We start from the raw sequence: 23,254 nt of genomic DNA, 5'->3' as shown, positions 1-23,254 counted from the left end.
CCTACCACCACCACCCGCCAGGTGTGGGGCTTTGGACAAAACACTTGGCCATTCTGAGCCTCAGTTTCCTTGTTTAAAAACTGAGAATAGTAAGTAATCTTCCTACTTGGTTTTTGTGAAGATCAGATGAGTTTGTTTTTTTTTTAAAGCATCAACTATGTCAAATGCCATATAGGTGAACGTTTTTAACTGTATAGCACCTCAACGCAATAAAAGAAAAAATAAGTTAGTCCAGGACTCTTAGGATAGTTCCTGTTAGGTGAAATGACATTGGGTTTAACATTCTTCTCACTAGGTGTTAATTTCAGGCACCTGCAGTTTTCAGGGTGACTATTGTATGGTTTGTGTTGTTATCAGTTAATTTGAAATATGACTTGCATGTGTTTCTAGATATTGCAGTTAAAAAAAATAACTTGATACTAGATTGAAGTTCTTGTTCTCTGACTCAGTCATATTCATCACCTAATCATCAGGTCAAACATTTATAATAATGCATTTAATAACACCTTCACTAACATCTGCTTGTTTTTGACAGAAATTTCTCTTTCTCTACCCTGTATTTGAATTAGACTTGGTGTCATGATCGTTAGTTTTCCTGTAATTATCCAGTAGACCTTGGCTGCAAAGAAGGGACGGGGGGATTGTAAGCAAATAAGCAACAACAAAAAGACACAGGTTAGGAACTGAGGTGGGACAAGAATATGCTTCCCACATGTTTATTGGAAACGTACCAGGAAGCACGGAGACTTCTGTAAGTAGTGTTAGGCAAGGTTCCCAGGCCAAGATTGGCTTACCATCTTCAGCAGCCAATAAAAATGGAGTAACTCCAAAGACTATTGCAGCAGAGTTGTTCACTGTCCCTAAATTTAATCACTGGAAGGATTTCTGAGTCTATCTTGTTTAACTTCACAAAATGAAGCCACCTACTATTTGTGGGAAATTTGCATTTCTTAATGGAAGTGCAAGTTTCCCACAAATAGTGGATTTTTTCTTCTTTTTCTATCCCCTTGTTTGGCATCCTCCACTTTCTCTTTACTAAATGCCATATATGAAAGTGTGGGCTGCCTATTTCACAGGTAACTTTGGGGATAAAGGACGAATGAACAGCTTTAGAGAAGGATTGTATGTAATTTTAATGAATGGGAAAGAAGGGCTCAGTTGTCAAGGGGAAGATAAGTCAATGGGACATAAAAGTGCTGGAACAGTCCATGGGGTATTCTCTGGTTCTTGCTTATCTGGAGAAATGATGAGGCATTCCTCCAGGAGCACCCTGAATCTCTAACAGAGTAAATAAGGGAGAAAGGAGTAGCTACAATTCTTGCTTCTGAAATAGCAGGGCGCCATATTTATTATTGACGGAATTATCAGCGTAAGTTTTTTTAAGGTTATTTTTATGGCTGATATTTTCATATGATGCAACCGGTCACCTTGGAAGAGCCGAGGCCCATGCTGAGGTATGCCCTGGGCGGGGGGGAGGGGTGTCCAGTTTCAGTTCATGCCTAGCTTTAAGGACTACGCCACATGAAAGTACGAGGTCACTTTTTTTTTTTTTTAACCTTTCTCCAGCCATTTATTTCACTCATTTCTGGGTAATGCACATGGATTTGTTTGCACTGAGGAGAATGGAGGCTTGTGCATGCTCCGTGTGTGGGGGTGCATGAGCGCTGAGTGTGCAGCTGCAGGGGGACACCTTGTTTAGGACAAGAAGGTTGATAAGTAAGCGCATTCTAGCTAATATCACGCCATTTGGAGCAAGGTTGTCCTCCGAGTTCAGCCAGTACGAGGTCACTTTTTTATTTTTCCATCAAAAATATACAGATCAGACCCTAGTTCAATCATGTGTTTTTCAAGAGTCATCTGTCTTGCTTAACACTCTCCTTTACCCCTAGACAAAAGGATTTGGGATGATATACTGAAATATTCCTTTATGTGCTAGAGTCATTTATTATTATTGTATTTTAAGTGAGAAAAGAGAGGGAGAAGGGAACACGTAATAAAGCCAGAGTAAGGTCAACACATGAAGGTTTGCATCACAGGCTCTGAAAGGAGCTTGGGATGAAGGGACACGCTGTAGGCAGAACACAAAGGGAGTAGCATCATGAGATAAGATTAATAGTGTTTATCAAAGGAGCTGCTCTCCACCAAGTCCAGAGAGAAGCATTCTGCTGTGGGTCTTCATAAAGGGTACGCTGATGGATGGCACAGCTTCCTCCCTCTCATCACACCAGTGGATTCTGCAGTACATCTGTGGGGGCGTGTCTTAATGTCCATCAGCATGGCCCACTGGCCTCACGCCAAAACAGTGGGGCCCAAGTATGTGTCTCTCCAGTGAGCTGTCTTAGTCCTTGCATAAAATGTAAGCTCTGTCGAAAGAGATGATTTTTAGGCAATTCTTCACAAGCTTTGTCTCTTGCCTTTAAGTTTTTCAATTAAGCAATAAACATCATAGCGTTCAGAGCTGTATTCTCCAGTAAGATTCTAGGGAGGGGAAATTCTTCCAGACTAAAAGCAAACACATTTACTTTGCCAGCCTGCTGAGGTGAGAGCCGGGCTGACAGTCCCTTAGTAAGGCAACACAGCCTCTGTCATAAGGGGATCGGAAGGATGCCTTGGTCAAGCCAAAATATTCCGTTATTTTTCTAATCTTGATGGCCAACTAAGGGAGTATCCAGAAGGAACAAAATGCTTAAGCAGATTTGTGACAAATATTGTTATTCCTACGTTTTAAATCGTAATGGTACATTTAGCATGATTTTCACAAAAATAGCCTCAACATTTGCAATTTAAGTTGCAGAAGGCATGTGGTAAGCTAAAAATGGTCCCTCCCCAAAAATATCCATGTCCTAATCCCTGGAACCTGTAAGCATTACTGTATTTAGAGAAAGGGTCTCTGCAGATATGATAAGTTACAGATCTTGAAATGGGGAGATTATTCTGGTTTATCCAGTTGGGCCCTAAATGCAATCACATGTTTCTTTATAAGAGAGAGGCAGAGGGAAATTGGAGACAAAATAGGAGAAGGCACACAGAAGGGAGAAGGCAATGTGAAGACAGAAGTAGAGATTGGAGCAGTACATCCACGATCAAGAAATGCCATCAAGGAGGCAAGGAACAGACTCTCCCCCAGAGCCTCTGGAGGAAGCATGGCTCTGCGAACATCTCAATTTCAGCCCAGGAAACTAATCTGAGACTTCTATTCTCTGGAATAAATTTCTGTCGTTGCAGCCATCAAATTTCTGGTAATTTGTGACAACAGCCATAGAACACTAATCCAGATTTTGGTGCTGGGCAGTGGAGTCCTACTATAGCCAATACTTAAAAATATGGAAGTGGCTTTGGGCTTGGGTAAGGAGGAGGGGCTGAAAGAATTTCGAGACGCATGAGAGCGAAAGCCTGGATTGTCTTAAGCAGACTGTTGGTAGAAATGTGAATGTGAAAGCTGCCCTTGGAGAGGGCTCAGAGGAGGTGAGGAGCACTGTAGAGCAAGCTTTATCGATAATCTTTGAGAATATACCTATCATTGCAAGCAGAATGTCGATAGGCACTTCTGGCAAGAGCCAGAAGGAAATGAGGAACAGGTCATTGTAACTGGAGGAAAGGCAGTCCCCGTTACAGAGTGGCAGGAAACTTAACTGAATTGTATCTTATGGGCCTGCCGCAAAGCAACACTTGTAAGCAAGCAATGAACTTGGATGTCTAGCTGAGGAGATTTCCAAGCCATGTGTCGAGGATGAGGCCTGGTTTCTTTTTTGCTGCTTCTAGTAAAATATGAGAAGAAAGTGATAATTAAGGAAGGATTTGTTAAAGAAAAAAAAGAGCCAGAACATGATAATTTGGGGAGATTTCTTGGTCTATCCAGATTGCAGAAGGTGCTACAATTCGGAAGTTCATTGTTGGGAAAGTGTACTCCAGAGAGAAGGCCAAGGGCGTGCTGGACATCCTTTTCCTGAAGAGAGTAGATGTGTGACTCTTGGATCTACCCAACCATCCAGCAGAAATCAGGAACAGAGATGGGACTATCCTGGAAGGGTCTGTGGGTGTGACTCTTGTCAAATGGTGTGAATCCCTGTGACAGGCACAGGAAACCCACAAGGCTTTTGAGAATATTATACCAGGAGAAGCATTGCCACTGGAAAGAGACACAGGACAAACTGGAAGAAGATACCAGATTACCAAAATCCTACAGGCAGGAAACAGGCAGATAAAACGAATCATGCTTTCGGTAGAAAGGAAAGATAACTCCAAGGGCAGAGTCTTGGACCCAGAGGCCAGAGACAAGGACGTGGTAGCCAGAGCCAAGAACCCAGAGGACAGAGCCTCGAGCCACAGACTTTGAAACCTAAGGATTCACCTGCCCGCATTTTGAAATGTAAGCTCTGTCGAAAGAGATGATTTTTAGGCATGGAATCAGTGATTCTCTTCGTTTTCTTCTAATAAGAAGAAAAAGGGAAGTTAGAAGAAAGTGACACAGAAGAAGATATTTAACATTGAATTCTTCATCCCTTAAAAGTGGGTGGGGGGAGGGATGACTAGATAAAAAAAGAGGGTTTTTAGGGAAGTGAAACCAGTCTGCATGATGCTATAATGGTGGATACAGTCAGTATACATTTGTCCAAACCCATAGAATATACAGCAGCAAGAGTGAACCCGAAGGTAAACTATGGACTTTGGGTAACTTTGATGTGTCAGTGTAAATTTGTTAGTTGTAACAAATGTACCACTGTGGTGCAGAATGCTAATCATGGGGGAGGTTGTGTGTGTTGGGGACACGGTGGGTAGATGAAAAATCTATACTTTCTCTTGATTTCGCCACGAACCTAAAATTGCTTGCTCTTAAAAAATAAAGTCTTTACAGAAATTAATATCGTGAGAGGAAACTGTATTTTAAATAGCGATACAATCATTTCTGACAATACATGTAATGTAGAGTATGTGTTCCTGGCTTGATTTATCTCTACAGCCGAGTCCTCATTGTCTGCATTAACCTGCCTGTCGATTAGGTAAAAGGCTCTCATGGGATGGGCCCCATTATCTTGTGTTGCACACACATTCCCCACACACCACATGCTCTGTGCGGTGTCTGCCCGCACTTTATCTGTGTACCAGATGTAACTGTAACAGCAGCCCCGCAAGGTAGTTAAGTATCCTCATACCCATTTTACAGATGAGGCCCCCGAGGCAGAGTCATCAGTAACTGGCCATAAGTCCCACACCTCTCAAGTGTTGGTCTGGCTCTGGAGCCGGACTTGTAGACACTCTACTATGCATATGTTTTCCACCAAGCCCTCAGCACCACTTTCAGGCAAGTGAGAGGAAAAGAAAACCTCCTTCTTCAATGATATCTTCCGAATGAGATGATTTTACGTAACTTTAATAGGGATGTTGCCTGACCTTTGACTGGGTAGGTCAACCCAGTACATGTGGCTCTGCCAAGCCAACTGTACAGGACTACCCAGGACTACCCAGTTAGTCCTTAAAAGTGGGTGGGGGGAGTCCTGTACAGTTGGCTTGGCAGAGCCACATTGGTGAGGTAAACTTTGTCATGTGAAAACTCACTCAGTGAACGTCAAAAAGCATAAAACCACAGCGAGCTTCCATTTATATGAGGAATGAATGGATTTACCAAATTGGGAGCTGAAGTGTCTGTGAAAGTTCACCTCAGAAAATCTGTCTCTCTCCCATGGTTCCCCATATCCTTGACCCTCAGCCATCCGTTGGAAACCAGGGGACATTTGTTTCACCCTGTGGAATGGCCACGGATGCAGTGTCATGGGGAGCGGGTTCCTCACCCCCTGCCAAAACCCTCACCAAATTGACCTGTTCCACATCCTCTGTTTCTTTTCATGTCGTGGTGGTCAGGGACCTAGCGGAGGTGCTCGGACTATCTTCTTCAGGGTCCACATGAGCTTTGGGAGGGGTCACATGACACAGAGTCATGAGTTTCCCCCATCAACCAGACAAGCCAAATCAATCCAGGTGTTCAGTGGGTGACAGGTACCACGAGCCAGTGGCCTTGTGACTCCTGCGAGTTTATTCCCCACCCCAACAGGTGCTTTAGACTTCTCATTGCAGACCCCAAGACATTCCGGCTGCCAGCAGTATTTTTCCCCAACTTAAAAATCTAAGTATTTTCTTTAAGAATATAGTCAATAATATTGTAATAGTGTCGTATGGTGACTGACGGTAGCTACACTTGTGATGAGGATAGCATCATGTATAGACTTGTCTAATCACTATGTTGCATATCTGAAACTAATGTGACATTGTGTGTCAACTGTACTTCAATGAAAGAAAATTAAAATATAATGCATGTAGGAACTGTGTGTATAGAGGGAAAATGTAGTTTCTTTAACAAAGAGAGTACATCATTTGTCAGGTTTCTGTTATTAAAAAAAAAAAATCTTCATTTTTACTTTTATGTTTTCCGAACTTAATTTTTTAAAATCTTAGATAACACTGTCTTTAGACTCAGAATGGAATCCAGGAAATTTTGACAATTACTTGGTGACTATTAAAAAACCATATTGAATAACAGTATGCATCTGAACTTACTGCATTTATGTCACTGCCTCTTCCTAACAGGGAAAAATTGAGGAAGCATTGAGTGCATTCCAAGAACTAGTTCGCAAATACCCGCAGAGTCCACGGGCGAGATACGGAAAGGCACAGGTATTCGAAACCCCTCCTATGTAGAAAATGTTTTCGATGTCCTTGTGTTCTGTGTGATTGGATTTTTCACTGCCCACTATTTGCATTTCTCTTTGCCCTTCTAACTTATATACAGAGTCCATTTCTCATGCATATGTGTAAACTCAAGCAAGAAATACCGTTTTAAATAAGACAATTAACTATTGTTATTGCGTACTGGTGAATTTAGTAATGTTTTCCTGCTCTCACTCCATCTGGCTTCTCTCTGGGTTTGAAAAGAAAAGAAAGAAGAACACTTTTGTCCTTGATCTCCCATCACTGTCATGCCCCATACGGCCAAGCTTTCACTGTAGGCTCCTCCAAGCTGTAAGAACCTCGGTTTGGCAGCTAGAGACTGCAAGTATGCTTAGGAAAGACTTGAAAATATAAAATGGAATTATATTACCAGCTACCTTCTCACTATCTCCACTCCCTCATCTCCTTTCTTCCCTGACTTTCCCCATCTTCCAGCTCCTCATTTTGTGAAGCTTTTCCACATTCATCTGTGGTTGCATAAAGCCACCGTGTGCCATGTGCCCTGGGATTATCATAATGAACCCTCTGGAGGTCTCTGTCCTCATGGATCTTATGTTCCAGTGGGGGGTATTTTGAAAAGTTACTTCATCAAAAATTACTTAGAGAAAGCCCACTCCGTGCCAGGCCCTGTTCTAGACGCTGCAGATGTAGCCATCAGCAAAACATACGGAGTTGTCATTGTAGTGATGAAGGCAGTGCAGGAGAGAAAACAAGTGAAATATATATGCTCGTTAGTGAGAAGTGCTGAGGAGAACCTAAAAAAGCAGAGTACCGCCATAGGATGTGTGAGGGAGTTGATGTGCTCGATAGGGTGTCAGGGAGAGGTCTACCGAGGAGGTGACATTTGAGCAAGGCCCTGAATAAATATATATAGCAATATATATTTAAGGATATTATAAAGTGTTAAACATAAATATATTAGATCACCTTATGTAATATATATCATAAAGAAAAGAAGAGCATACCCATTAAGATTTTTCTGGCTGCGAGTGATGTGAGTTGAGGGTGACAGGGCAGAGAGCACTTTAGATACGTTGACCAGAAAAGGCCTCTCTACTGAGGTGTGATGCGTGGCTGAAATGTGACAAGGGAGCTGAAGGAGCTGTGCAGGCAGAGGGAACAGCGAGGGCAAAGGCCATGATACGGGGAAGTCATGTTGGCGTAAGAAGCTCAAGAACAGAAAGAGGGCGTGCTGAGGAAGGGCAAAGTGGGACAAGTGAGGCCAGGGCCTCACAGATGATATTCTCCATGCCCTGGGAAGCGTTGGAGGGTTTATGCATGGACTTGGCCATCTTGTTTTTTCATAAAGATTGTTTTGGTTCCTGGGTGGGGAACAGATTAAGGAGGCAGAAGTAGAAGCAAGAAGCATAGGGGACTATTACAAGTATGCTCAAGGCGCGGTAGCATGGACTGTGGCCATAGCCGAGGAGATGGGGAAATGGCGGGGAGGGCTTCATGTTGGCTTAGGTGTAAGGGTCAGGGGAAGAAAGGACTGGAGTCCTGGGTTTTGGGTTTGGCCAAATGAGGACTGAGAGAAAGAGATGGTTCCTGACAGAGAAAAACTGGTAGAGGAACAGGTTTGGGGAGGTGTGAAGTCAAGAATTCGCTTTTCGTCCTGTAAAATTTGTGATGCCTCTTGGATATTCAAGTGGACATGTCAAGGAGACATTGAATTTATGAAGTCTGGAATTCAGGATAAAAGCCAGGCCTGATACGCAATGTGATTGGCAATGAAGCTCCCACAGTCTGGCCTGGTGGGATGAGATTCTCAACCCTACTGGGAGATGATAGGTGCAGAGCTACAAAAAATTTCCAGACCCAGGAGAACCTGACAACTCCCGTTTGCCTGGGGGCAGTTCTGTGACTTCTATGCTGCACTCACACAGGAACTGTCATATCTGTGGATAAAACAAACATGCTTTGCTCTGAACTAAAGGTGGCAACCACTTGTTCCAGATGCTCAGATTCTTCTTATCTCCCTATTGAAAACTTAATTAAACTTTACTAATTAAATTTTAATAAATTAAGGTTGTGAAAAATTAACGCAAATAAATTCCTCCTATCCATGGAACAGACCAGGATACCAGGGGTAGCAGAGAGCAATTATATCATTTTTGTAAATGAGTTTGGTCAATAATCCTCCAAAATTGCTAAATTGTGTTGCTCTAAAGCAAGAGAGTATGTGTTTCTTATCAAAAGATCATGCCTGTTCAAATAAGTGATAAGTTTCCTTACTAGTATTGGCAGTCATTTGATTAAGAAAACATATTAACTAGGAAGAATAAAGATTGATGCAAATGTTAATTATGGCAAAAATTCTTTGTGCTTTAGAATTTTTCTTTGTATGTGATAGTAATTGTGGGTGCCAAAATCCAAATAAATGTACTTTCACACATGGTGATTGCTGGATTTATATCTTTATTTCACTGTAGGAATTTGAGATATGATAGGCCTCAGGCAATATTTTTTATCTCTGAACTTTTATGCTACAAGGTGTTGTTGATATTAATGTGGCATAAAGCAAAATTTAGGCAAGGTAAGTTAAATTTTAATAGAGTAATTTAAAAGAAATTTTAAATGCATAGAAGTTTTAAAAATCAGAGATCAAAAGAAGCTGGATTTTATAGGGAGGAATAAATGATGACTTTTTCATCCTTTGTTTGCAAATTACACAATTACGCTGGAATATCCCAACGAATTTTTTTTTAATACCCCAGCAAATTTATAAAATTCAGCAACATTAAGTTAAATACGAACTACAGTTTCTGAAGCAGCGCTGACATTGTCTGATTCCTGGGATCACCGTGAAAATCAATTTTGACCAAGTTCTCTGAACATCAGATACAACATCTTAAATTATAAACTCAGTTCACTTTATTGTCTTACACAAACCATTAATGCCTCTGAGGCAGAAAATGACACATCTCCTAGGAAGTTTGGATGGTTGAATTAGTTCAAGTCAACAAAAGGCTTTGTGGTGTTAACATCCTGGAACAAATGTTCAGTTTCTGCCCAAATCACTTTATGTACGGATGCTAAACTGATAACAATAAATCTGTACGACTTTGATATTCAAAGCCAAGTCTATTACTTTCATTCAGAAAAATTTAAGATGGAGATGTCATTTTAATACTGAGATTTTCCCAATTCTGGAAGTTGTAAAATGTTTTTACTTCACTAAAATGAAAAAATTTGAGATGGGTGCAGGGGAGGGAACAAGGTATATAAATTGTATCATCTTCCTGTCTTTTCAGATTGAGTTTAGTCTGATATTTATTCCAATTTCTGTAAAGAAGGATTACCTTGGTATTCATTTGTCCTTGCACTAACCTTGAGGAGACCCTCCAGCTCCAGGACTCCATCATTCTCAGAAGTCATCTATGAATGATCATGTTTTAGGGAGTTAACTCACCATAGCCAAACTCACAAGAAACTGATGCCTAAACAGAAAAGCTGGCATATGAATATACCGACGGCCAGAGGGGCAGGATGACCAGTGTGGGTCATTGACATTGGACTTTCTCTCCTGGCAGATAAGTCTATAATGTAGACAGACCATTTACAGATATGAACAGATAGTGGTATATTCTGAAGCTTTTTTCTATCAAGCAAGGGTGAACTGACCTTTTTTAATCTAGACATTTTTGTCCTATTACTTTTCCTTTATCATAAGCCTGTCCACTTCTCTCTTTCACCACTGTTTCCGTCCTAGCCCTCATCATCTCTTGGGAAACTTACCTAATCAGTACACATAAGAAGTTATTTCTTTGAAGTGTTATTTTCTGAAAAGCTCTCCACAGATATTATCAATTTGTGCAGATTCTTAATAGTTTTTGATTTGGGATTGGGAAGGAATGCATCGTTTTTTTACCATGCCCTCAAATTGTGGAGTTGTGCTTTACTTTGGTTCTATATATTGACTGCAGCACACACTTTATTTTAAAAAGGTAAACATGTTAAATAGGATATTCTGAGAAAAACATTTTATATGTGACTTTTTTTAGCCTCTAATTGGTATCATTTTTCCTCAAGTGGTAATCTTCAAATTGTAGTTTACAAAATCGGATGAGATTTTGCCTACCATTTTACACATTTGCCTCTTTATCACTCTAGTATTTCACTCCCCATTCTCATTCTCAGTCTCCAGTGAAGAATCTTGCTTATTTCACTAAGAAAATAAAAGTATCCAAAGAGAACTTCCACATGATCCCACTACAGCACTCCCAGCCTACCTCCACCTGCTCCCTATGCTCTGCCTTCCCGCCTGTTAGCATGGACGGACTGTTCTGGCCCCCTCTCCTATCCTCTCTCACCTGCTGAAGGAGAGCATGCTGATTTTTGTGTCTACTTCTGTATCATCACATTTTCCCTCTCTACTGACTCTTTTGCATTAGCTTAGAAGCATGCTGTAATAATTCCCATTGTTAACAAAAACAAAAAACCTCTCCCTGGTCTCCACACTCCCCTCCACCTACTGGCCCATTTCTCTGCTTCCCTTTGAGGGTTATCTGTACCTCCCTCCCTCCTGGTTTCCTCTGATCCTGCTCCATTCTATTATGGTCCCCAGTTGTCCTGTAGAAATGCTCTTGCCGGGGCCATGAGAGGTGCCATATTGCCCAGTCCAGCATCATGACCAAGATGCTCAACCTGATGGCCCTTCTAACATGACTGATTACTCCCTCTTGATACCTTTTGTCCCTAACCTCCAGAACACTTTTTTTGTTATTTTCTTCTTAACCTTTCTTTCTCGGTCCTTTTTGCGGGCCCTCCCCTGTCTTTCTGACTTCTTTCCTGAACCCCAGACGTATATATGTATTTTTCTATCCAGCATCTCCCCTTGGGTACCTAATAGGTGTTGGGTTTAATACATCCAAAATGGAACTCCTGATTCTGAATGCTGACAAACCCTGTCCTCCCATTCTCAGGGGATGGCAGTTCCATCTGGGAATCACTCAAGCCAAAACCCTTGAATTTATCCTTGACTTCTCTCCCTCCCTTTCTGTCGCATTTCAGCCCACCTGCAAATCTGTTGACTCTGACCTTCAAAATGTATCTATAATCTACCTACCTCCTACCACCTCATTCCTACCACCATAATCCAAACCATCCTCATCACTAGGTCTGGGTTCCTGCTAAAGCATCCTAACTGGCCTCTGTGCTTCTCCACCACCCCTTCAGTCTGTTCTCCATCCCACTACCAGCATGATCCTTTCCATGTACGTCAGATCATGTCAAAAACCCCTGGTGTCTTTCCATCTCACATGGAGGTAGTCTAATGGACTTGGCAATGGCTTACCACGTTCTTCATTACCTGACCACCACTCCTCCACCAGTCCCCTCCTTGCCCCCCTCCTGCACCAACCTTTCCTCTCCCCCTTACTTCCCTGCCCAGGACCTCACTCTTGCTGTGTTCTCTGCATTGGAATGTTCTTCCCCCAGATAGCCTCATGCCTCACTCCCTCCCTTCTTTCAGGCCATCCCTGGTCGTCCTGCCTAAACTAACTCTTCCTACCACCCCTCTGCCAGCACTCCTAAGCCTGCTTTGATTTTGTCCCCAGCGCTGTGGCCACCAGACACATAGTACTTGAATTTGTTTATTGTCTTTTTCTTCATAATGAAGCAGAAGGGGAAAAGGGCTTTATCTGTTTTGTTTACTTTGCCTGCCGCATGGCTCTCGGATGAGAGTTGTTGAATGAATGAGAACCCTCAAACTACTGAGAGACCAGGAAGTCTGGATTGGAGCCCTGTCTATGTAATATGAATGTGTGGCATGATACAGATCTCCATCAACCCAGCATAGATTAATTATTCTTGCTTTTATATTTTTTTCTCATCTGTAGCTTGGTAACTAACTTATCTTCATGTTATTGAGATAGCACGTTGAGTTGCTTTTCTCTGTTTGCTTTTTAATCTCTCGATAAAGAGAAAATTTTAATCTGTCTCAAATTGCTCTTCACGCGTGTCCAGAAATTAACTTTACATGCATATTTTGGGTGATTACAAATACAGCATGTCATGGGACATTTATCCATTGTGGGGACTTCTTCTAGTGTGAAGACGATCTGGCTGAGAAAAGAAGGAGCAACGAGGTGCTGCGTGGGGCCATCGAAACCTACCAGGAGGTGGCCAGCCTGCCCGATGTCCCCACAGACTTGCTGAAGCTGACCTTGAAGCGACGCTCAGACAGACAGCAATTTTTGGGTAAGACAGAATAAAACTTAGTTCAGCACCGAATGCCATGCTGTGTACTCTTAGGTGAGCTTAGTTACCTAGGAGGGAACTTGAGTTTCATAACTTATTTCAGGTAATTTAGCCAAATGGGTTCTAGACAGAAATGGCGGTCCTAACCTTAATACTTACAAAGATGCAGATGGTATTTTACCACCTTTTCCTCACTAACCGCCCCCCCACTCCCAATTTTAAAGTTGAGGCAGATGGGATGCTGGGAGGTTGGATAATTTGCCTAAGGAATCACAGCTAAAGGGCGCCTGGGTGGCTCAGTTGGTTAAGCGACTGCCTTCGGCTCAGGTCATGATCCTGGAGTCCCAGGATCGAGTCCCGCATCGGGCTCCCTGCTCAGCAGGGAGTCTGCTTCTCCCTCTGACCCTCCTCCCTCTCATGCTCTCTGTCTCTCATTCTCTCTTTCTCAAATAAATAAATAAAATCTTTAAAAAAAAAAAAAAAGGAATCACAGCTAATAAATGAGTGGGTCTGAAATAAAAAGCTCTTCCTGTTACACCAAACTCTTTGCTCTCTTAACTATGAAGAACTGATTCCTGGAGGTTGAAATTATCACAACAGTTTTTATAAAAGATGGAATATTAGGAGTTCCAGGCATTAAAAATTTTGCCTGTAAAGTTTGACTCTAGACCAAGGAACATGATAGGAAAAAAAAACTTATTAAAATCACTAAGTAAATTTGAGCAGCATAAAGCATCCTCTCTGACTGACCCAGGTGCCCATGAAAGGCAAGTAAGACTAGCCCTAACCTAACTTCATTATGACCAGGCTTCTGATTCCCTCCCACCTAACCTGTCATCAGGAAACCAGACGGAAGAATCTAGGCCACGTGTAACTGCTCAGGTGGGTGCGAGCGGCTGGGTACGTTATCGAGACAGTTACTGATGCCACTCGGAGAGGCTCATATAAGTGATACTGAAGGCCAGCTAACCCTGTTACCAGTTTTCTGAGGGATAGGGTTAAGGGTAGTTGTGTCACTTTAGTAAATGACCAAAGTCTGGTAGGAGCAGAACCCAAGGGATGATTAGAAACTGGAAGAAAGGGTCCGTTAGACTTCTATGCAAAAGGGCCAGTCCAGAAGAAGGAAAACAGACAGCACCCACACAAGATGGAAAAGACAGGGCTGGTGCTCAGGGGAAGCACTCGCCTTGGGCACAAAATTAGTATCACTGAGCTTTCCTCTTGACTCAGGCTCCAGTATGGCTTGGTTAAGCATTGTTTACTTATTCTGTCCTTCAAATTTTGATACTTTGTTCATTGTGGATTTTTTTACATTAATTTTGATTTTTAGGAAGAATGCATAAAAGTATCACGCCTCTGGGTGACTGAATTTTGGGCAGCCTCTTAAACTTTGCATTGAGCACCTCACTTGCTTCACCTTATTCCTGGACCTGGGGGAAAGACTGCCTACAAATACATCTAACCCCCTTCCGCAACCATCCTTCAATACTTGAATATAGTCTTTTCCTCCAAATGAGAATGAGGCAAGTTCATGAGAGGAGGCTCTATGAGGAGGGGATTGTAGGGAGAAGATTTTATTGAAGGTGACAAGGTAGTGAAGTTTACTCCCAGTATAACAGGGTTGCATGATGCAGAGTAAAAGGTTCGGAGAGGGCAGCAGGCGAGATGTTTACCCGGGCCTTTGCAGTGGTTAACAGGGGAAGTGAAGGAGCAGAGGAAAAGTATGAACCTAAGTTGGACAGATAGTGGGGAAGGGAATGTAAGAAAAGTAGAGTCAGATTTGTGAGTGAGGGAATGAATCACCAAGCGAACCAATCCAAGATCGGCTAGTAATGGGGAGAAGGCCATGGGATGAGCTGGTGATGTTTTATGCCAAATAGTTTTATCTGTGATCAGGACACGCCTGCATTAGCTTATTGGTAGTCCTCTCATACTCTTGGCTAATACTTAGTTTGTGGGCAACTGAGCCCTTTAGGGAATGAATTTTATCATGTATACTGGTCTTATTTTGTACATTTTCCCCTATTCCATTTATTACCAACTGTGGTGAGAAGGAATGACAGCTGGCCCCAGAAATTTTAAATTTCCATCACATAGCCTTAAAAATTGACCAAGGCTGGGGTTTTCATGATTCCTGTTGTGCATAGCATCTTATCATCCACCAGAGGGTCCCATAATACCAGATGATGTCTTCTTGCTCCTCGACTAGATCATTCATTACCTGGAGGTAAGGACACTTAATTAGAACCAGGGTTAGCAGTATACCCCAGTGCCTTTTCAAGTTTCACACAGGGGGCTGCACCCAAAATCTGTTAGACTTTTTATTTGTTCTCTGTTCATAATCTTGAAGTTAATCGTAATAAGCCAAAGATAACCCAGTGAAACAATTTTTTTACAAGGAATTGATAAAACTTTCAGAGGGAATTTGACATAAGATAAATGTCGGTGAACTCAGAAAATAATTTGTCTTTAAAATGTTTATAATCAGTATTATATTCAGGATCTACTTATAGGAGTTATTGGTAATCTTTGTAGCTGCCTGATGAAATCCTAAGAAGCCATCAGTGTATAGAGTCAGATTTCAGCTGCTCTTTGGGCTCTATTGAATAGTCTCTCTTGTCTCTTGTGCTTTTAGACTCAATACAAAGATGTACATGATCTGTTTTTATTTTTGTTGAGTTGTTGTTGTTGTTGTTGTTGTTTTCTCTTCCCACCAAATCAGGTCACATGAGAGGCTCCCTGATTACCCTACAGAAATTAGTTCAACTGTTTCCTGATGATATGTCTTTAAAGAACGACCTTGGAGTGGGGTACCTCTTGATAGGGGATAACAACAATGCTCAGAAGGTCTATGAAGAGGTAAGCAGATAGCAGTCTCCTATTGACCACATCCAGTTGTTTTGAGCATGAAGTTTTAACGTCACTGGTAAATTGCATTTATAATGCCCAACCTCTCTCTTTGTTTACTTTAAATTAAGTTAAAGAGAAAGTTAGTATTCATATAGTTGACATATTCTAAATTTTGTCTTCATCTCCTGTTTTGCCTTAATCAGAAAATTTTAAATTTTAGTTAGCACTTGGTACATCAAAACCTTCAACTTACTATTGTGATAGTTTTTTTATTTTACTTTTATTTATTTATTTAAGATTTTATTTATTTATTTGACACAGAGAGAGACAGCGAGAGAGGGAACAGAAGCAGGGGGAGAGGCAGAGGGAGAGGGAGATGCAGACTCCCTGCTGAGCAGGGAGCCTGACGTGGGGCTCAATCCCAGGACCCTGGGATCATGACCTGAGCCGAAGGCAGCTGCTTAACGACTGAGCCACCCAGACGCCCCTGTGATAGTTTTTTTTAAATAAATTTTAAAGGTTTTATTTTTATTCATTTTAAGAGAGAGAGAGAGAGCTCCTGTGTGCACAGGTGCATGCGCAGGGAGGGGCAGAGGGGGACGGAGAAGGACAGCAGACTCCCCGCTGAACACAGAGCCTGATGCGGCGCTCAGTCTCAGGACCCTGAGATCATGTCCTGCGCCGAAATGAAGAATCCACAATTAATATACTGAACCACCCAGGCGCCCCTATAATTGTGATAGTTTTAAAACTTTGTATTTATCAGTCCATAAACACCTTTTCTAAGAGTGTGTGCTTCATGATAGGAAATAGAACTCAGTTTTTCCATAAATGTAAAAACACATAACCTTTTCCCTTATTTTCACCAAAAGTCTGGTCTAGAGAGAGACTATAGAGCAGAGACCCTTCAAGCATGTGGAGTAAATTACTCACCTTTTGGAGGGCAGTAACTCTTTGATCCTCTAGCAGGGATGCCTTTGAAAGGATTTCTACCTTATAATGGTTATTTTTAATAGATAACCTCCAAGTTACAAGTAACTATAAATCTAGGAAACTGTGTCTCCTTCCAGTAATGAGGAAATTCATTTGGAATAGAATAAACAGGATACCCGATGAACTTCGAAGCTGGAGAAAATTAATGCCTCCATAAAAGAAAGGTGAACACATTTACCTGTTACGCTTTAATTTAGGTGTTTTGGTCAGTGGTTTTCAAGCTGGCGTATTTTACATCAAAATGCTACTACTCAGTGATAGCCAATATGATTCCTCTGGTTTAAAAGTGCTGTCAAGTGCAGTGAATTCATACTCCATCTAGGGGCTGGGGCCACTCACAGAGGGGTGCTTTCCTGCTTTTATTGTTGTGGAGTCTTAATTGAAAATCATCGAATTTCAGAACAAGTTTCTCTTCATCCTTGTAATTTTTCTCTTTTCTGAGACAAGAGAAAGAAGACTTTTGCTTTTTATAGCATGTCTAATATCTACATTAAGTAGATTGATCCTGCAGTGTTGAAAATGTGTGTCATTCACTAAAGTACCTGTTCCAGGTCATAAAAGAAGTCCAGGTGGGGTGATGTAGTTGCTAATGGCCAAAACCTAACACTTAGTGCCCTGTGTTGCAAAGTTGGTTTAAGGGAAATATCATGTATCTCATGATTCAGGATCATATGAATGTAAGAATTGGCCAACTGTATCAGATATACCCATTATTCTGCCACTTCCAAAAGCCTCAAAGATGAAATTGTAGCCTCCCCTCCCTCTCTCCTCCTTTCCTTCCTTCTTTCCCTCCCTCCAAAAACGTGATCAGGTGTTAACTGGATACCAAGCACATTTGAGATCAGGGCAGGATCTGAAAGCATACTAGGTTCTCCCACCCACTGTGGATTTGTCCTTCCTCAACTTTTCAGAATGTTCCTTGAATATATTCACTGTTTTTACCTGATAATAGATCTCAGATATGTGAAACATTTTAATTCATTTGAAAAATAAAATTTATCTGTTGTCATTTATATGTTTGAAATCATAATCTCATCTGAGTAAGCATAACAAGGTGTGGAAAGTCTAAAATAGGGCCATATTATACAATCGAGTGGGTTTCTTTTTAAAGAGCATTATTTGAAAATATGTGTGGGATTTGCCTTTTATTCCCTCTTCCCACTTCTAATAAGCTGTATCTAAGGCATTCTTTGTCATTAACTGAAGTTTATCCTGATATGTTAATGTCTCAAAGATCATTTTCAGAAAACAATTGACTGTAATTTTATACTTTTCTTCATGTTGATTTTTACCTTTGATAAATTATAAAAATCACTGGGGGTGCCTGGGGGGGCTCAGTTGGTTAAGTGTCTGACTCTCGATTTCAGCTCAGGTCATGATCTCAGGTCCTGAGATTGAGCCCCGTGTCGGGCATCTCACTCAGTGGGGAGTCTGCTGGAGATTCTCTCTCTCCCTCTCCCTCTGTCCCTCCTCGGGCTCGCTCACTCTCTGTCTCACTCTCTCTCTCTAAAAGAAATAAATCTTTCTAAATAAATAAAAATCATCGTTGGTTCTCTTCCTGGGTTTTTTGTTTGTCTGTTTGTTTTGCTGCTCTAAGTTTCAGCGAGATTGCTTTACAGTGGTTTGATGCAGATTGCCGACACCGGTGGTTTTGGAGGTGGTCCTGCGTCCCCCTTTGCGTTAGCAGCAGGAAAGCCACCCATGGTCTAGAGTCAAGCAATTTCCTGACTTTTCCGTCCACTCACTCCTCACATATATCCATTCTCTTAGTCCACACATGTTTATTGAAGCCCACACACCCTAGCTTGGGAAATGGTAGTTAAGGAAATAAACATATGCTGTGCCCTCATGGAGTTTCAGCCTGATACCAAATCACAAATTTCTGTTAATTTTCCCTTCTGAATATCTTCCAGATCCCCTCCCTTTTTAACCCCAGCACTCATCATCTCTTGCCTAAACTAGGGTAGATTTATCCTGTGCAGGCTTGCTGTCCTCCAGCCTTCATCAACATAAAACACAAATCTGACCATCCCACACTCGGCTTGGACTCCTCACTGGCTTCCCCCACCCACAGCAGTGGTCTTCAAACACGTTCGGCTACCTACCCTTCCGGTAAAACATACTCCAGCAAATACCTGCGATATGTATGTTTAAGTATTTATGTATTATGTTTATGTAATAATATAGGATATACATTATATAATAATGTGTGCTGTACATTGTAACAGGTACATGCCCCCAAAATAAGTTTTAAGATGAAAGGAAGTATTTTAAATACTTTTAAATTTCATTTAATGGCAAAAAAAAAAAACCAAAAAACTAGTCACTAAAAACTTTCTCTTTTATTTATTGATTTAAACTTTCTAAAATTCTCTTTTCTGACTACAAAATTTAAGAGAAGCTTAATGCAGACAACCAGGGAAACAGATTAGCACAAAAGGCAGACATCATCTGCAGCCTCATTCTCACGTACAGACTACCATGATAAACATGTGGTATGTGTCCTTCTAGTCTCTTCCATACACAGAACACTTGTCTTTTTTTTTTTTTTAAAGATTTTATTTGAGAGAGAGAATCAGATAGAGAGCACGAGAGGGGGAGGATCAAAGGGAGAAGCAGACTCCCCGCTGAGCAGGGAGCCCGATGCGGGACTCGATCCCAGGACTCCAGGATCGTGACCTGAGCCGAAGGCAGTTGCTCAACCAACTGAGCTACCCAGGCGCCCAACACTTGTCTTTTTCAATTAAATTAGTATATATGAATCATATCATCGCAAGAATTTTTATAAGTAAATAAAAATTCTTCTAGAACGTAAGTTTTAGCAGCTTCCAAGCATTGATCTTAGGGCTCTATCATCACTAAGTAAGCCACTATTGTTGGACAAGATATTTCTGATTATTTTGTTGTAATAAACAATGCTGTGGTGAACATATATGTGCATATAGCTTTATAAATTTTTTTATTGAAGTATAGTTGACACACAATGTTACAGTAGTTTCAGATGTACAACATAGTGATTCAACAACTTGATACAGGACGCTGTGCTCACCCCAAGTGTAGCTACCACCTGTCACCGTACAACAATGTTACAATGCCACTGACTATATTCCCTGTGCTGTCCCTTTCATCCAGGTGACTTATTCATCCCATAATGGGAGCCTTACCTCCCACTCGCCTTTGCCCATCTTGCCCATCCCTGCAGCCCTGTCCCCTGTGGCAGCCACCAGTCTGTTTTGTGTATGTATGGGGCTGTTTCTGCTTTATTTTGTTTGTTTGTTTTGTTTTTCAGATTCAACATGTTAAGTGAAATTGGTATTTGTCTTTCTCTGTCTAACGTCACTTAGCATAATACCATCTAGGTCCATCCATGTTGTCACAAATGACAAGATCTCATTCTTATTCTTTTTTATGGCTGAGTAGTGTTCCATTGTGTATATATGCCATATCTTCTTTATGCATGCCTCTGTCAGTGGACACTTGGGCTGCTTCCATAGTTTGGCTACTGTAAGTAAGGCTGCAGTAAACATAGGGGGGCATATATCTGTTTGAATTAATGTTTTCATTTTCTTTGGGTTAAATACCCCGGTAGTACCCAGTAGTGAAATTACTGGATCATGCGGTAAAAAAAAAATTGATATTTTGATAATATTTATATGCAATACTATTTGTGATTATATGATTTTTGGTTTTTTGCTGGTGCTGTGTCATGCAAAGAATTTGTCCCGAAAGCAGAAATGTCAGCTATACCACTTTTTTGTCATTGTCTCTGCTGTGTGTGTGTATAAAGAGACAGAATCTATATAATATTATTAATGTTAATCTCAATTTGATTTTCTTAGAAATTTTATAAAGCCACTTGTCATGTCAGGAGGCTTTGTTGATTACCACTAGATAATACAAGCCACACATTCATTGTGCATCTATGTGTAAACTGTGATAAGCACAGGACCTTTTGTGATTTGCCTCCTGGCCCCTTTTTCTGGTCTCATTCCCTTTTGCTTTTCCTGGTCCATTATTCTTTTTTACTCACTTTCTCCTGTGCCTTGAATGCCTCCTCCCCCAGGGTCCCGCATCTTCCCTTTGCTTGGTGAACTCCTATTTATCCCTAAACGCCTCTCAGACCTTGCTTTTGCCACACCAACCCTAGAGTGAGCTGGGTGCTCCTCCTCTTTACCCCCTGCATGCCTTGTGCCTATTGCCATGGCTACACTTACCATATTGTATGACCACTGTGTGCTTGTGAATCTGTCTTCCTCCCTTGACTGAGACATCCCTTGAGAAAAGAGAGTATATCTCATTTATGTTTCTATGTCCAGACCCTAGAAGAGCTCTGTGTATTCTAAAATATCTGGCAGATGAATACATTTGTTAATTACTTGAGAGGATGATTGTCATCTGTGTATCTGCAGTCATTGCAATAGGCCCCTCATAGTTTCGCTGGCAGAAACATGACTGGCCTCAATTCAGTTCAATTCCAGAAGTATTTATTGTGCTTTTGCTCAGCATCGAGCTCAGTTAACAGGTGCTTGGAAGGTGAAGAAGAAGCAGAGTCTGTGCTTTAGGAGGAAAGCCCAGCATGCACTCAACCATTCAGTTACTATAGCTTTCTTGATGACCTGCCATGTGCTGGGCACCGTACTAAGCACTGGGGGATCAGCAGTGAGTGCAACAGACAAAATCCCTGCACAGCTTACATCTTAGTGGGAAAAATAAAAGGATGATAAGTCAAATGGTGATGAGCACTATGAAGAAAAGGAATCAGGATAAAGAAGTCAAAAGGGTGATTAGTGCACAGGGGATTGGTTCTGTTCTATATGGAGTGGTTGGGGGTTGGCTTCACCAAGATGGTGACCTCTGAGCGAAGACTCCATGAAGGTGAAGGAGTGAGCCATTTGGATATCTGGGAGAAGAGTGTTTGAGGCAAAGGAGTATGCACATGCAAAGGTCCTGAGGCAGGGGCGCCTTTGACTTGCTGTGCAGCAGCAAGGAGTCCAGGGCGCCTCAGGGCGGGCTTAGAAGAGGAGGCCAGAGAGGTAGAGAGGCCCAGCTCAAAGGAGGCCCAGAAGACTGTCCCTAGAACTTGGTCTTTTACTCTGATTGAAATGGAACCCATCTGGGTTCTGAACAGGGGAGAGATGGGGTCTGACTGAGGATTTAGTGAGCTCATTCAGGGTCCACTGTGGAGGTTGGGCTACAGGAAAGCAGGACTGGGGGTGCAAAAGGTCCACAGTTAGGAGACTTGTGTGAGAACATAGGGGAGAGGTGACGAGATGGGAACCAGGGTGGCAGTGGTGAATATGGTGGTAGGCGCATGATTCTGAATATATTTGGAAGGTAACGTTGACTGGATTTGTGAATGGATGAGGTACAGGACCACATAAAAACTGAAAAATTCTAAAGTATCAGCAGTGTGCACTGTGGGCTCTTCAAGGGGAGGGGGTCCCCTCTCCTGAACACTTGGTCCTGTGTAAGGAGCCCATGGTGGGTGCAACTCCCCTGTCCCACTCAGGCTGAAGGATGAAGAGAAGCCACAGGATATTCAGGATATCCATCTTTATATTCACTCTACTCAAATCTTCTTCATCTTTCACTTTTGTTCCATGCATTAGTTTGTCTGTGCAGCTTCACAAGTTGAATGCTGTTGTTTTGATTTCCTACTGCTAATATTTAATTTAAAGACATTCTGCATTATTTATCTTTAATCATAATAAATGCATATGATAATAAACAGTGATTTGACTTATATTAAATATTTACTTGGGTTTTATCACAGAATATTGGATTTGCTCATCACTTTATCCTCGGTCCTTAAAATGGTCTGGGCGTTCAAGAAATTATTGTTAAATGAATGGATCATGATATATTACAAATGCAAATCTAAATTTGCTCTTATTTTAAGGCAATGTGTAAAGTAGGCATATAAACAAATATATGATAACCATTCAGAGTTGACTTTAAATACAACAAATTTAAAACCGTTTTTTGGGCGCCTGGGTGGCTCAGTTGGTTAAGCGACTGCCTTCGGCTCAGGTCATGATCTTGGAGTCCCTGGATCGAGTCCTGCATCGGGCTCCCTGCTTGGCGGGGAGTCTGCTTCTCCCTCTGACCCTCCTCCCTCTCATGCTCTCTGTCTCTCATTCTCTCGTTCTCAAATAAATAAATAAAATCTTTAAAAAAAAACCAAAAACGTTTTTTACCCTGATCACTAACAAAATGTTGAGGTCATAAAGGTTGACAGATACTTTGCTGATTTGCATTGTTCAATCAGTGCTTTCATGGTCATTGCCTTCTCATTCATTTCTTCCTTCTTGAAAAACTGATGTATAGATGTGCAAGCATTTTGAGTTGACGAGAAATGGGAGCATTTAAACCTAATATTGCAATGAGACAAAACACTAGTGTTTTAAGCTGTGACATCATAATCCGCTCCAAGCACAGCAAAGCTAATTAAAATTTGTTTTGACAGCCATTTGTAGAATTTGTAATC

General features: G+C 41.5%; 1 protein-coding gene across 1 annotated transcript in view; it reads left to right on the top strand.

The window, feature by feature from the left end:
- Positions 1 to 23,254, top strand: part of ASPH (aspartate beta-hydroxylase) — a 194,300-nt gene that overhangs the window by 120,792 nt on the left and 50,254 nt on the right. Inside the window, exons 16-18 of the mRNA XM_035011224.1 lie at positions 6,583 to 6,669; positions 12,774 to 12,924; positions 15,647 to 15,783. Coding sequence (XP_034867115.1) covers positions 6,583 to 6,669; positions 12,774 to 12,924; positions 15,647 to 15,783 — 375 coding nt within the window. The remainder of the gene's footprint in view (positions 1 to 6,582; positions 6,670 to 12,773; positions 12,925 to 15,646; positions 15,784 to 23,254) is intronic.

This window comes from Mirounga leonina, unplaced genomic scaffold (assembly GCF_011800145.1).
Source record: "Mirounga leonina isolate KUSES-001 unplaced genomic scaffold, KU_Mleo_1.0 Mir_165, whole genome shotgun sequence".
Taxonomy (NCBI): Eukaryota; Metazoa; Chordata; class Mammalia; order Carnivora; family Phocidae; genus Mirounga; species Mirounga leonina.
The sequence above is the reverse complement of the archived record's forward strand: the minus strand, read 5'-3'. Positions and strand labels throughout refer to the sequence as shown.